Source organism: Triturus cristatus, chromosome 3_2 (assembly GCF_964204655.1).
Source record: "Triturus cristatus chromosome 3_2, aTriCri1.1, whole genome shotgun sequence".
Classification (NCBI taxonomy): domain Eukaryota; kingdom Metazoa; phylum Chordata; class Amphibia; order Caudata; family Salamandridae; genus Triturus; species Triturus cristatus.
This window is the reverse complement of record NC_140584.1, coordinates 437,680,970-437,695,612: the sequence shown is the minus strand read 5'-3', so window position 1 is coordinate 437,695,612 and position 14,643 is coordinate 437,680,970. Positions and strand designations below refer to the sequence as shown.

At 44.7% G+C, this 14,643-nt stretch overlaps 1 protein-coding gene across 1 annotated transcript in view; it reads right to left on the bottom strand.

Annotated features, from left to right (window-relative positions):
• Positions 1-14,643, bottom strand: part of CSMD2 (CUB and Sushi multiple domains 2) — a 1,634,099-nt gene that overhangs the window by 574,093 nt on the left and 1,045,363 nt on the right. The window contains exon 9 of the mRNA XM_085648024.1: positions 12,974-13,098. Coding sequence (XP_085504150.1) covers positions 12,974-13,098 — 125 coding nt within the window. The remainder of the gene's footprint in view (positions 1-12,973; positions 13,099-14,643) is intronic.

The following is a 14,643-nucleotide window of genomic DNA, read 5'->3' as shown; positions in this document are numbered from 1 at the left end:
CAACAGTGCCCATTGCACATATTTTAACGGGAGTAGAATACCAGAGGAACCAGCAGAATCATAAACCTCACCTCTGGTCTCAACTTAGGAAGTAGGAACACAGATAGAAGCTATTTTTTAAGCCTTTGCATGATCAATGACTGCCCAAAGCAAAGATGAGAAAATCACTGCCACTTCACCTGTAAAAGCCCTCCAAATACCTAAGGGCAGATAACCACCCTTATCCTTGCATATGTGAGGTTTACACATACTTGAAATAGGTGTTTAGTATAGACTTTGCATGAGGACTATGCTCCACTTATAGGAAACAAGAACTTCAATCCTCACTTGCAAGAGGACCACACAAAACGCATCTCATGTACAAGGACTAAACATAACTAATGTCAGAGCTGAACTCCAACCTGCGATTCCGTGAGGACAATCATTTAAGATCATACAGGTACATTAAGTACAATTAACTAAAAAAAGGACTACTTTTCTATTTTTAGTCATCGGAAAGACACAAGCACTAAGGGAAGAAGACCAATTTGAATTTCACTAGTAGGAATAAACTGTATCAGTGTAAGAAGACAATTGAATCCATAGGTTACGGAAAGATGGTACAACTGCAGTATTCGCTGGTAGAGAGGCATAGTGTACATAATGTAAGAGGGAGAAAACAACGGACGGCTCAATCTCATGAGAAATCAATTAAGGAAGGAAACCCGATATCTAGACGGAAAACACAGTGCAAGCGTTTGATTTGATAATGACAACTACTTCAGTCTTCAACTACAGCACAATGTCACATATCTGGGAGGGAGACTGACGAAATTGAGGGAGGATTGTAATAAACTGCAGACTTTCGCAGAGATGACATCAGTTGCCTTGGACCTCAGCAATGATATACTGACATTACAGTAAGTCTGCAGAGGCGGTTAACAGAAATAAATTAGTCCACTAATAAATAAGCAGTACATGGGGCTCCATCATGAGATATTTCAGCATGAGCTACGGATAAAGATGTGTCCCCTTCGTTGACTTTGCTGTCAACGGCAACACATCGGATACAAACATATTGTACAATCCTCATATTCTGCTCTCTGTAAAATTGATGAATCCCGAAGAAGTTTTCAGGCACGCATGAGTTAATCCACTGATGGAAGAGATTGGCGTGGTTTTATGTCAGTGGATGTCAGGGGATTGTTCATTTATACATGCAACGCACTGGCGATTACTTGTCACTTGATTATCCCGCGCCTCCTCGATCCATCACGCTGCTGGTCAGGGGAAGCACGACTATCCTGCTTAATGGAATGTTAATCACCTCACCTTGCTGCCAACCGCAGTGACAGATTGCTCTCTTCCCCGCCCACATATCTATACTTTCAGGTGCTCTGGAGATCACAAGCAAGCTATGCAGTGAACGGGCAACCTTCCTGTGGGTGTAGCAAGTAAATGTGACACTTTCCCAGAGAGGAATATGGGTGGATGAATTTTGCCTCCTAATTGGAATCACCATGCCTCCCAACATAACACAGGTATCACTCCTTCCCTGGATGAACTGCTACACATTTAAGCTTATGGGGGCAATGGAGGGAGGAGGCCCTGTATGCAGCGTATAATAGCCTGTTAGGCCTCCGTTACTTTATGGCTGAATCGCCTAGTCATTAATCACTGAGCGCGCCCAGCCAGCAGGAAATCAATTTGCTGCAGTATCTAATGGTGGCTCATCTCCGACTCAGGCCTGGGTCCAGGGCCCTTCTCCTTCACTAATTTGGTCCCTTCGTGCCTCCGCCAAAATAGTGTCTGTGAGCCAATGATGAACCAGCCGGAAATCAGTGAGGCTGATACACCTAGGTCATCCAAGAGCAGTGTCTGCAGCTTTAGACAGGCTCGGGGAGCCATTGTTGGGGTGAGGTTGGGGTCATGAAAGGTTCACAGTACTGAGACAAGTAAGGAAAGGAAGCAAATAAAAGAGGGCTGGGTAGGTTCCCAGATCCTTGTGACAGTCAAGGGTGGCAGTAATATTTGAGCAGCTCTTTTCCTTTTCTGCTCATTTTCATGAATGTTTGAATGAAACAAGTCTTGATAAAGCAGGAAAAAACAAAAATATAATGTTCAATCTTCAGGGTGTCTGCGTCAAGATGAACTATTCAGCATTTTTGTACCCACCTAAAGGAGCCTCACTCCAAAACATTTCACTCCCTTAGCGAAGCAGGCTCCTTAATGTCACTTTTTGTTTTGGTGTTCACTCTTCCTTACCCCTTTTTTCGAATTATAATCCCTAAAATTAGGATCTTTCGAGTTCTTTAGCTTCCATTCTCAGTCTTTATTTTCAAAACTCTGTGGCCAAAGATTGTAGACGTTGTATTAAGACTGCAAAGGCTGGATCCTCGTGATATACTTTTTAAAATCTGCTATACCCAGCTGTAGAAGTAAAGCTATTTTTTGAAAGAAAGATCAGATAGCATTTATGTATTTGCAAGCACCTAAATAGTACATATTCTGAGATGGGGCATGCCTGGGTGCATTGTATAGAGTTTGGTTGGGTAAGAATTTCATCTTGTCCATAGTTGGAAAGCGTAAACGGAGAGTCCAAGTATAAGGCTATTAAAATAGTCCATCCAGTATACTGAAACCCAAGGAGTTGATTGGTGTTGCAGCTGTGCTAAGTGGCCATATTAGTATTCTTATATTATGTTTAGTAGTTGAAACTATAGAACAGTAACTATCATGATAACAAACGCCTTTCTTTCCATGGATGGGCTATAAAGGACTTTTCAGTTGACAAGCAAACGTGTAGTCTTGTAGTTTTTGGGCAGTTCAGCACTTGAGACAAAAAGTGCCATCCATTTCCTCATGGCTGTGTGGCAATTTGTGGTGCAAGACAGAGGTGCACGTGAAAGGAGGAAAGTAGATTTTGGTGTCATTGGTGTAACAGTTGCAAGAAAACCCAAATGAGGAGATGTCACCAAGAAAAGATTTACCGAATGAGAAAACGAGAGGGTCTAGGACAGACAATTGAAATATGACTATTGGAAAAAGGGTAGGTATCGATATTTTGAACTCCTAGGTGACTGAAAAAGTGTGTCAGACGTACAAGGTGAGCCTTTTATGCCCATCTTTTGAGATGGGAGTTTAGTGAGGAGAATGCGGTTGGGTAGTTATCTGAATCGAAGCTGCAGCCAGATGTAAGAGCATAAAGACAGAAGAGAGTTGGTTAGGGTGGGCAGTGAAGATAAGGTTGGATACATGTGTTAAGTGTTATTTTTGCAGACTGAAGGCTCTGGAAAGCAGATTGTAGGGGGCTTAAGAAGATTGTTTGAGGAAATGTAAAGTGTGAGGTTAATAAACACCAATGTCTCCAGTATCTTGTAGAAAAAAAGGAGGAATTGCGACAGTACACAATACTAATTGGGAGTAGTGTTTTTTGAAGATGTATCACGGGTCTCCAACCAGTAGCTCTGGAGCTACTGTGGCTCTCCAGCTACCTCTGTAGCTCACCTGTGTGCAGCCTAGCTTATTAAATTATAACACTTTTGCTTGGTTGAATTAATATACACAATTGAGACTATACAACACTAATAATATTAGCAGCTCTCATTGCATTTCATTGAAAACGAGTAGCTCTCAGTACAGAGGTTGGAGACCCCCGAATCACTGCCAGTTTGAATCAACTTGCATATAAGCCATATGTGAGGCATAAATGAAAAGAGAAGTAGTGGTTAGAAGTCTGCTGCATGTGATGGCGGGAGGTTTGATAGTCTGAAGAATAAAAAGGGTTTGATGGTGCACAGAATGGGTTGGCCTTATAGATATGAGTTCAACTGGAGGTGTTTTAACAATGTGTGAGAGCAGTAAAATAGGTTTGGGTTGTGGTGGGGGTGTAAGCATTATAGGGTGAAATATGCTGAAAAACCTTACAAACGCACAACAGAGACATGTTTTTTCAAGAGAGAGTTCAGTGCAGCTGTCAGCTCACTTTGTTAGGTAATGGGCATTATTAATGCCTGGGCAGACACCATTCAGTATACAATCTCCTATTTCATTGTTAGTGCTACCAAAATCAATACCCCAATCCCATTTGGATTTGTTTGTTTTATATACCTTATACATTCACATACAAATTCAATGGCTGATAATATGCTCTAGCGCCAACATAAGCTAAGGAAAATAAACATGGGCCAGTACAAATTCACAGGGATACCATATTCTACCAGAGCTAATTTTACTGTCATGTTAAAGACTTTGACAAGAAACAGATTGTGGTGAAGCAATACTCTGGGAAGTCAATGTCTTGTTGTGAGGGATGGCCAAGCTCTCCATCAAGATCCACATAATCTAGCATAGGGGTTTCCAAAATAGATCCAGAAGTGCAGAATCCATGCCAGATGTACAAGAAATTCAAAAGATACTAACAATTGAAATTAACCTCAGTTATATAGTTAATGGTCTCAAAAATGTTGGGTAGTTCCTACTTTTTTGGATTTAGTTTAGACTCTTGGCTCTCCGCTACATATGAGTCTTCAATACCCTCCATGCCCTCAATACCTCTCATTTTATGAACAGCCTTTGGCTTTGAGACAGCTTTTGTTGTATAGAGATATTTCACCTTCTCACTTTTGATTCCTCAGTCCGCCTGGTTCTCCGCTCACTGTGGGCGACAGTTTAAAAGAGAAGAAACAAATGATCCTCACAGCCGCTCGCCGGACTGGGTTCATTGTAGGTGGAGTCTCTCACAGGCAAACCTTTAGGCAGGGTCTGTGATACTAAATCCAATGTAAAGCAAGTGTAGCATGCCCTTAACTCTCCAAAGGCAGGTTGGGCAATTGGAAGGCAATGGGGATTGTGTGCATTAGGTCACTCTTTGATGATATAGCTGGAAGGTGAGCTCGCACAGTAGCTAAAGAAGGAGGACGAAGACAATCGATATGCTGTAGGAATCTGTGTGCGTGACATATCCCCTTGAGGCCTGACCTTGCATGCGTGTTAATTCCACGGATCTCTACTAAGCATGGCCCTAACAAGGAGCTTTTCAAATTTCTCAATGACACTGATTATAGCAGAGGCAAAATACGTTTTCTAGAGATGTGACCTTTCCACCAAAAGAATTCTATACCAAAGGGAAGTAATTAGAATGACCTTTAACCGTAGGGGAGCCGACATACGAAGAAACAGAATTTTGCAGCTTCAGAACTCAGCCGAAGATAGACTTTCTCTAGCAATCATTCTAACAAGAACCAAACCACAGTACAAGCAGACATGATTAGGCCCACTGGATGCAGGGACACATCATCACATATTGCATAGTATGTGTGGAGCAATTCTCCCATGAAGTAACCATTTTTCTCCTGGTAACTTATGGCAGAATTGAATTGATCTGTGTTTGCCAATGTTGATTTGCCGTTCTTCATTTTTTTTATGCCATTGTGTGTTTCGTTAAGCTCTGTAATGTGTTACATAAAGTTCTTTGATGCTTTCAGGCCTTATAAGCATTATACAAAATACACTGCCCGAGAATAGTAGATGAAGGAGTAGAATTCTACGAAGATGTTGACAGAGTAGGCAAAATGGAGTTGAATGAGAAAAGTCAATTTTTATCTACTTATTCAAAGAGTGGCAAAGTATGTATTCCAATGAGCCCTCAACATAAACTGCTCCATAAGCAAATGCTGTCTGTACAGCTGTTAAATCTCTGGCGATTTGCTCAGGTAGGTCAGAATTGATGTGTGAGAACCAGTGGTGTAGCCAGTGTATCATGGGCCCAGGTGCAAAAAAGGAAATGGGTCCCCTGGCCGCTGGTTCAACTGTGAACAGCAAAAATCAAGATGCTGTGGGCCCGCGTGATTCATTATGAGGAGTACAAAGGCAGCCTATCAATTAATCAATCAATCAGTATTTGTAGAGTACAGCACTGCAACCCATAGGAGTATCTGGGCATTTAGGATGCTGTGCCTCCATCGAAAAACCAGGTCTTGAGCCTCTTTCTGAAGTTCACCAGGGACAGAGCTGTTCAGAGGGGCAGGTTGTTCCAGGTCTTGGCGGCAATGTAGGAGAAGGAGCAGCCTTTGCTCGGGCTGCGACGGATGCTGGGGGTGAGGGCTAGGGTGAGTGAGGAGGAGTAAAGGTGTCTAGAGGGTTGATGAAAATTCAGTCGATGGTTGATGAAGGATGATCCTTGATCACTGAGGACTTTGTAGGCATGTGTGAGGACCTTGAGCTGGCCTCTCTTCTGGATGAGAAACCAGTGGAGGTCTCTGAGGTGGGGGGTGATTGTTTTGGGGAGGTAAAGGATGGGTCTGGCTGTGGCTTTCTATATGGTATGGAGTCTTCTGAGGAGCTAGGTGGAGATGCCGGTGTAGAGAGCATTGCTGTAGTCGAAGCGGCTGGCAAGGAAGGGCCTGAGTGACGGTCTTTCTTCAGTATTGTCGTAGTTCAGTTTGAGGCAGTTGTCTCTCATCCAGTTGGTCATGGCGCTGGAGAGTTTGGTTTTGGCGTTGGTGGGATCCTCGGTGAACGAGCGAATCAGTTTAATTTCGTTAGCGTGGGACATTATGTTGAGGCCGTGGCAACTGACCATGTGTGCGAGGGGGATCATGTAGGTTGTGAATAAGGTGGGGCTGAGTGATGATCCTTAGGGTACCCCGCAGATGATATCCTTCGGGACAGAGGGGAAGGGAACCAGCTGAATACTCTGTGTGCTGTATGCTGATGCTATAAAGTCTGTTGATGAAGGTGTTGTGGAAGACTTGTCGAAAGCAGCAGAGAGGTCGAGGATGATCAGGGCCACTGTTTCTCCGTGGTCGAGGAAACTTTTGATGGCATCTGTGTTCGCAATCAGCTTTGTCTCAGGGATGTGGTAGGTACAGAATCCAGATTGTGAGGTGTCCAGTGGGTGCTTATGTTCCAGGAATTCAGTAAGTTGGTAGTTGATGGCTTTCTTGAGTACTTTGGCCAAGTATTAGGGAGCAAGGAGATCGGGCAATAATCTTTTAAGTCACTGGGGTCCTCGGAGTATTTCTTTAGGAGGAATCTGACTTATGCATGTTTACATCTGTTTGGGAAGGTTGCTGTGTTGATTGAGGTATTTAGGATGCTGGTGAGTTCTGTGCTGATGGGGTTCGCTCCTTGGTTGAAAAGGTGGTGGGGTCGTTGGGTGGTCCGGAGTGGATGAAAGACATGATGGCTATGGTGGTCTGGGTGGTGAGTGGACACCAGGAGGTAAGTGTTTGGCTGGTGTCCGCTGGTTGGTTGAGGGTGGTGGGTTGGGGTCGAAGCTGTTGTAGATGGCGGCAATCTTGCAGTGGAAGTAGTCTGAGAGACTGTCTCAGAGCTCTTGGGAAGGGTGGATGGTGTTCTCTGTGGCTTTCTGGTTGGAGGACTCCTTTATTTTGAAGAGCCCCTTGGTGTGGTTGCCTGTGGTGTCGATACGGGCGGTGATGGCTGCTTTCTTGGCTTCTTTGATGAGCTGGTGATAGTCGTTGAGGCCTGTTTTGTGGTAGGCTCTGTCGGTGTGGTTCTTCATAGCACACCATCGCTTCTCCAGTTAGTAGCAGTAGTGCTTTGTGGTCCTAAGCTCTGGGGTTTACCAGCTGACATGTTTGGAATTTTTTTTGACTTTTGCTGGTTTCAGTGGGGCGACTCTGTCGGCGCAGTTGGTGATCCAGGTGGAGAAGTTCTGGATGGCCTGGCCCAGGTCTGCTGAGGCTTCTTGTTGGGTGGTGGTGAGCTCCTGTGTCCACTGAGAGTTGGTGACTCTACTCCAGCTGCTGTGAGAAGTGTTGCACATAGTGATGGTTGTGGGCCGTTGGCGATGGTGAAGTGTACAATGGAGTGATTTATGTGGTGTGGCTGAATTTTATTCGGTTTTGGAGTCATTGGCGTTGTCGATGTGGAAGTTAAGGTCGCCGAGTAGGACGTCAATGTGGGAGTGGGAGTCGATGGCCAGGGGGGCGATGAGGTTGGAGGTGGCATCGCAGAAGGTAGGACAGGGTTCTGGGGGTCTGTAGGCGAGTGTACACCTTATTGTGTTCTTTGCGTCTGTCTGTAGTTGGAAGTTGATGTGCTCCATGAGAGAGGTGGGGTCATCGTTGGTGATGGTCCATCCAATGGTTTCCTTTAAGATAATGGCAATGCCTCACCCTTGTTTGTTGGTTCATGTCACGATGAGTCATCTTGTAACCATCGGGGATAGTGATGGCGTTGTCTGGGTTTGAGGAGGGTGTAAGTCAGGTTTCGGTGATGAAGGCACATTCAATGGAGGGGGTGGTGATGGTGTCCCAGATTTCCATGGTGTGCTTGCAGAGGGACCAGGCATTGAGTAGGATACATTGCAGTGGTTCCAGGTTGTTTGTGGTCTTTTGAGTGGCGTGGGAACCTTGTAAGTTGTGTTGCTGGAGCAATGGCAGAGTAGGTAGGTGAAGGGTCATTTAGTTGATCGTGGTACGGAGGTGAAGCAGCTGTTGCTTTGGTATCCGGGGTTCAGTTCCCGGAGTTTACTGGTGGTTTATCAGCATGTGGTGGGAGGCCCAGGGGTCCTGGCGCTAAGTGTGGTCCAAGCGCAGACAGGCTTGCCAATCTACATATATTATATATAGTAAGTTATAAAATCAGTGCATTTGTCTAAGAAAATGCATCTCTACTGGTATGTGAAAATAGAGAGTGCCTGAATATGTGAATAAGGATTAGTGGTTGGCATAACTTGCGTAGTTCAGTGTAGTGTAATCACACGGAAATACCTAATAATTCCATGATATTATGTATAATCATACAAGAAGAGGCACGAGAATGTATTTTGCGCTAAGAAATAGTGCTAAATGCGACTGAACAGGAATAGCAAATGAGAGCTACCACTTGAGCTTCCTAAATGTGCTCTTATGGTAGGATTTTCACCCAACTTACCCCCCGGCATTTAGTGCTATTTTCTTATCACAAAATTGCCCCCTCATATCCAAAATGGAGACGAGAAGGCATTTTCTGCTAAAAAATAGTGCTAAATGTGCTGTTGGGGCAGAATTTTCCTCCCAACTTACATCCAGCATCTATTGTTATTTTCTTAGAACAACATGCACCCTTGTGTCCTTTGCATTTTGAGTTAAGAAATAGCGCTAAATGCAGTGGAACACAAATAGCGAGCGGCCGCTCGTGTTCGCTAAATGTGCTCTAGAGTTAGGATTTTTTTTTTGCTTCAAAGAAAAACGCAGAATTACCTAAATTATTTTGATTACACTAATCCGACCCCCGGACCTAATAAGGATATTATAAAAGATAGCAATACTTTGTAACAAATATGGAACTCTGAGATTGGTTGAGCCAATCAGGATGCTTAAAATGCCAAAATTAACTACTGGTCTTTGCTTGCATTTAGAGTTCAGAGAGAGTACAAAGCCGGAACCGCGAGCATGTATGTCTGCTTGTGTGGAGCAAAATTAGGAAGACATGGTAGGGCTTATTTACAAGCCCATTGTGCCGCCAGTACGTCCAGTGGCGTAGCTAGGGGAGCAGCACTGTTTTTGGGGGTAGCGGGAGCCGTGTCTGTCGACCGCCACCATCCCCCCCCCGGCCCCGCCTCCTAGAACAAGTGGGCCGTCGGCCACCCTCCCCACCCCCCCACCTGCACCCGGGCAGCCAACTTAGGGGCTGCCCCGGGTGGCAGAATGATTAGTTACACCATTGGCTACGTCACTTTTTCCCATATTAAAAGCGACGCACCAGTGATGCAAGGGACTTGTAAATAAGCCCCCTAGTATTTAGGGCTAGCTGAATTGTTCCCTATGTCTTGTCCTGCAAAATGGAATGTGTGACACGTCTACACGTGCTGCAGTAACAGGGTTCACTGCATGCCTTTAAAACCTATACAGGCACGCCTCTTATTTTCACGCACGAGACCACCAAGCGTAATTTGGGTAATTAATGTAACTTTCTTGCAAAGTATGCATATGATACGGGGAAAAAAAGATGTAATTTTACCAGCTCCTAGTGGTAATAGGCTAATACAAACCAACCTAGGTGCAACTGCTGCGTAGTGTCCATAAGTCAATTGGTCTTTACTGTTTAATTTGCAAATTGCCCGTATTTTACACCCTCACCTTCATTCCCTCCCATAACTGCAGGACAATAAATTGATTGCTTTAACGTTCTTAGCACAGTGTTAGTCACAGTAAATGCCCCGAGCAAAGGTTAGTTACGCTTAATTATCTAATTGATTCCGGCTTGCTTCATTCTGTCACCTGCAATCACAGGAGCAGGTCATTATAGCGAGAACCTTGGGTTGAGTCTATAGGACATGTATGCAAAATATGTTCATCTGCTCCCATCAGAAAAAGTACACGGGCATGTCTCCAACAGAAAGTTAATTAAGACTATGTTTAGCTCGTGCAATTTTTCCAGGAAATCTGCGCGTTTGATGACACTAGCTATAAACATCTGCCCTTTAGGCACGTGACATTTAGTTAATTAGCAGGAAGGGAACAGATGCATTTTGCTCCAATTCCGTTTTCTTTGCGAATCACCGTTGTCTCGGCATCCGCTAATCTTGAACTCTTCAACAAGAGGAACAGCTAGATCATTTGCACAAGTGCAGCGAGCTGGTATAACACATTGCTGGTGCTAAGTAAAAGACTGTAAGAGACAGTGCTTAATTTGAGCCGGTGGTTGCCGGTGGGGGGCACCCGCACTTATTTATGCGGACGGGCACTTCATTTTCTGCATCAGACATTAAAAGAGGAGAACATTTTTAAAAAGGGGAAAGACGGAGGAAGAGAAAGACGGGAAAAGTGCAAAAAAGGAGAAAGCAGAAACTTGCAGGAATTACCTAAAGGAAGGCGGTGTCTCTTAGCGGACTAGAGAGGCAAGGACTATGTATCTTTGATATTCCGTGAGTGCACATTTTTATTACACAAGCGACATGTTTCACAGCTGTGCTTCGGGCACCGGCCCTCTTTAATTTACAAATTAAGCACTGGTAAGAGACTGTTTAGACTGGCAGCTGGGAAAACTGTTCCTACCCTTTCAAACTTCTGGTTTACCTGCTTCATTTAGGTGTGAGGGAACTGCTGTGGGGCCACCTCTTGTGATCAGTCAGAAACTGCGATCCATTTGTCACATGCAGGTCTTTCATGCATCATGACAGCCATTTTTTTTATTATCATAAAAAGACCTTTTTTTTGAAGATATGTTTCTGAAAAGCAAAAATGAATGGCAAGGGGCCACCTCAGCACGGCATGCTCGCCCGTCAGCTGTGGCCAGAGGCTGGACTTCCATTGGACAGGCTGGTGGTCCTCCACCGGGGTCAGAAGGAGGGGCCTCCGCTGACCTGCTGAGCTGGCGGGCCCTAACAATAAATAACCCCATAGCCATGAATCTGACATTAAACAGCATTGTGAGGTAAAACCTCAGTTACTCAAATGTGTTTCTGTTCAAGTGAGAACTTCCGGGGTGAATATCCCACAGACGTCTCCCTAGAGTCCGGGGTTCACTTAGACTGCCAGCAAGCAGATCTCTCCCTCATGGGTTAAATAATCCCAGTTCACACAAATTCAGTGAGTGTCTGCTCATTTTCAGTTTCAGTTTTCAGAGCAGCCTGAGCCTCATTTAGAGGTTTTACAGAGGGATGGCTGAAAAGCCTGACAGTCTCAGCCACCAGTGATCAGTCTGGACACAGTGGGTGCCTCGGGGCTAAGGCTGCACGTCACTGATGGACATAAGAGGCCCAGGGTTGCCTTTGGTCCAAGGGGTCATGGTCTGACAGACGGGGCTGAAGAGCTCTTTTAGGAGTGGGGTCAGGGGTGATTTACGTGAGTTCCGTGGAACCTGTCTGTATTGACACAGTGAGAGAAAAAGGCTAACCGGACCAAAGCGATTGCCAGAGGCTGAGATTAATTCAGGCACACCATGCTTCTCTTTTTTGTATTCCTCAGGTAGTGGTTGGTAGAAATAGAGCGGCTGCCAAACATGAACCCTGCTCTGTCCGCTCACCTCTAGCTTATCCCGCTTCGTGTAGAATATGGGCAGAAGCTGGTGTTCACAATGACAGAACAGCCGCTGGCCTGGTCACTGTGCGGTGCATCAAATGGGCCCCAAGCGTCAATGGTGGCTCCATCAGTGATCCTGGACACACATCACCTCCATTTCATGACAGGCAGCAGTCTTCTGGAAGTGGTTTTATATTATGTAGAATGCTAAGTGATTCAACCCCCACATACAACCGCATGGCTGATAAAAAAAGAATAAATCATTTTTTTCATTACCACAATTTCTGTAGCAGAAGCAACACTTGGCTTCCATAAGGCTAGCACAACTAAGGCACACTTGTTCATACATTGTGGGGCTGCTAGAAACGTCAACACTACTGCAACAAGGTGAGATGCGGGCTGTTGGAGAACACAGGGGAGATGATTTCATTGGGTCCGGCGCGAGGAATCTGGGGGGTCAGATGCTACCCAAATATACAGTGCTGCAGTGTAACATAGCTCTCATGGCGGCCAAGAGGGACACCGTACAGCTGTGGAGCAGTAGAAGCACTCCTACAGCTGAGCGCTGGGCGGCCGACTTAGACTAGTGAACGCAGGCTGAGAGGTCTGTATATGAGGTCTGTGCGTGCCTGGGGAAAATTGAGGCGGCATGGGGCCCATGGCAGAACTACAGGGACATGCACTAACCTCCCTGAAGGAGCAACCAAAAGGGGCGATGGGGAATATCCTATGGGCACTCAAGGGTACGGTGTGAAGAAACTCTGGACCACTGAGGAAATGGACAAAGGGAGTGGGCACTGTTCTGCTAGTCGAATTACAGGGGGGCGCACGTTGACTTTTAAATATGTCAAATTGATTATCGCAGTTTTTGTAAACAGTTTAATAAAAAAAAGAGTTAAAAAAAACCTTGGTTCAACTGCTGACTCTTTGACTAACTGACGGCGCACATCTCTAGATCTTCAATGCCATAAGAATGTTAACAATTATTGTTCGTGCACTAGAACTAGAAGTGATCTTACCTCTGCAGGCCGGCCGGTGGTCACTCCAGGCTGCAAACATGTCACTGACTTTCATGCATGTGATGCTTTTGGAGCCTTGTAGGTCATAGCCATCATCGCAGACAAACTGGATGCTGGATCCTAACCTGCAAGTTAGAGTAGGTGTAAGTTGAATGATCGCAGGCTTCGCTGATGCTGCTGAAGGACTCTTATTTAGAAAATGAAGCGCATGGTAACAGACCAAATTGCAGCACCCATTGCGTTCTAGAACATTTGTGAGGTAGATAATGTTTTCCACCCGTTAAAAAGCGAATACACAGATCTGGGCCAGTCTCTCCTCCCTCAGGCCCTGATTACAAGTTAGGAGGGATTCCGTAAGGAAATTACCAGAGGCCGGAGTTATTGTTACTGGATGGTATGTCTGCATGTAATTCTGCCTATTACAAGTTGAACTTTTCAGAAGGAGGAAGAACATGCAAATATGGAATTACCATGCAGAATTCTGCCCAGTATTCCCTACTGTGAGGGGTTTAGCACTCCAATTTAGAAGGGATCAGTGTCTTTCCTGTGGGGCGGAGGTGGAGGGAGGGGGCTGAGAAGGTAAGGGAGGGAAAAGGAAAATAGTTGTTGGAAGGAGAAGCAAGTAATGAACCCCCCTTGCTAAAGAACAAGTTTATCAGGGGTGATGGGCGAGGACAGACTGCTGTTGAATCCAAAATATCATGTGATTTTACCAACCAAAATGACTAGCTTGTAAAATTGGTTGCTGGAAAAGCGAATTCCATAAGGTAATTCTGCTCCACTTGACTCGTAATCAGGGCCTAAGTGTATGTAAAGCTAGTGCTGAGTGGAACTGTAAAGAAGTACATGCCTATAACAATATATTTTTATTCACACAATTCTGTATGCCTAAACATCTGTCAGTTAGACAAAAAGCTATGCCAAACCGCATCGACAAATTAGAAAACAGATCTTACTTCTGCATACACAACAAGCATATCCACCACCCATGCCCCAGTTGGTTCAGATTGGAAGAAAAATTTGAGGGGTACGGGTGGATCGTTTTTAAGCACATTATTGTGATTAGGGCCAACATCATATTGTTAGAAGATTGTCACCTACAGCTTATTATCCATATATCTTGTGCAAAGCATGTTGTAGGCATTAGCATGTGAACGATGGTCAATAACAATGTGTGTAAGCCCCAGTCAAAGTCTTTGCTATGTGCCAACCAAACATTTTTTCTGTTTTTTGAAGAATTCCTCAGGCAGTGAGTCAAGGCACAAAAAGCGTACTGACAGCTGTATGGTAAACTTATGGTTGCCTGTACACTTGCCACAATTTTTCAATTTCTGGTGTTTCATTTTACAAGCAACTAAAATCTGTAAATTTGCTCCAAGTGTTCAACATAAGGGAATTATGACTAAAGATCTTAGAATGCATTCTCATTTAAACACAAAACAGGACTAAGAGCATGTCAACGTGTCACTGGTAGCCTTAAAAAGAATAACTTCAACTGAGATATATTTTTGACTTCAGAGCTAATTGGCAGTATGAAAAGAAAGCCATGTCTTGGGAAGGATGTTTGGTAAACATTCAGGGTCGGATTGGTACGCAGGCACTCGGGCGATACCCGAGGGGCCGGTGTCCAGTTCCAGCTGTGGGCTGCTTTTTTTTAGCAGTCTGGGGGA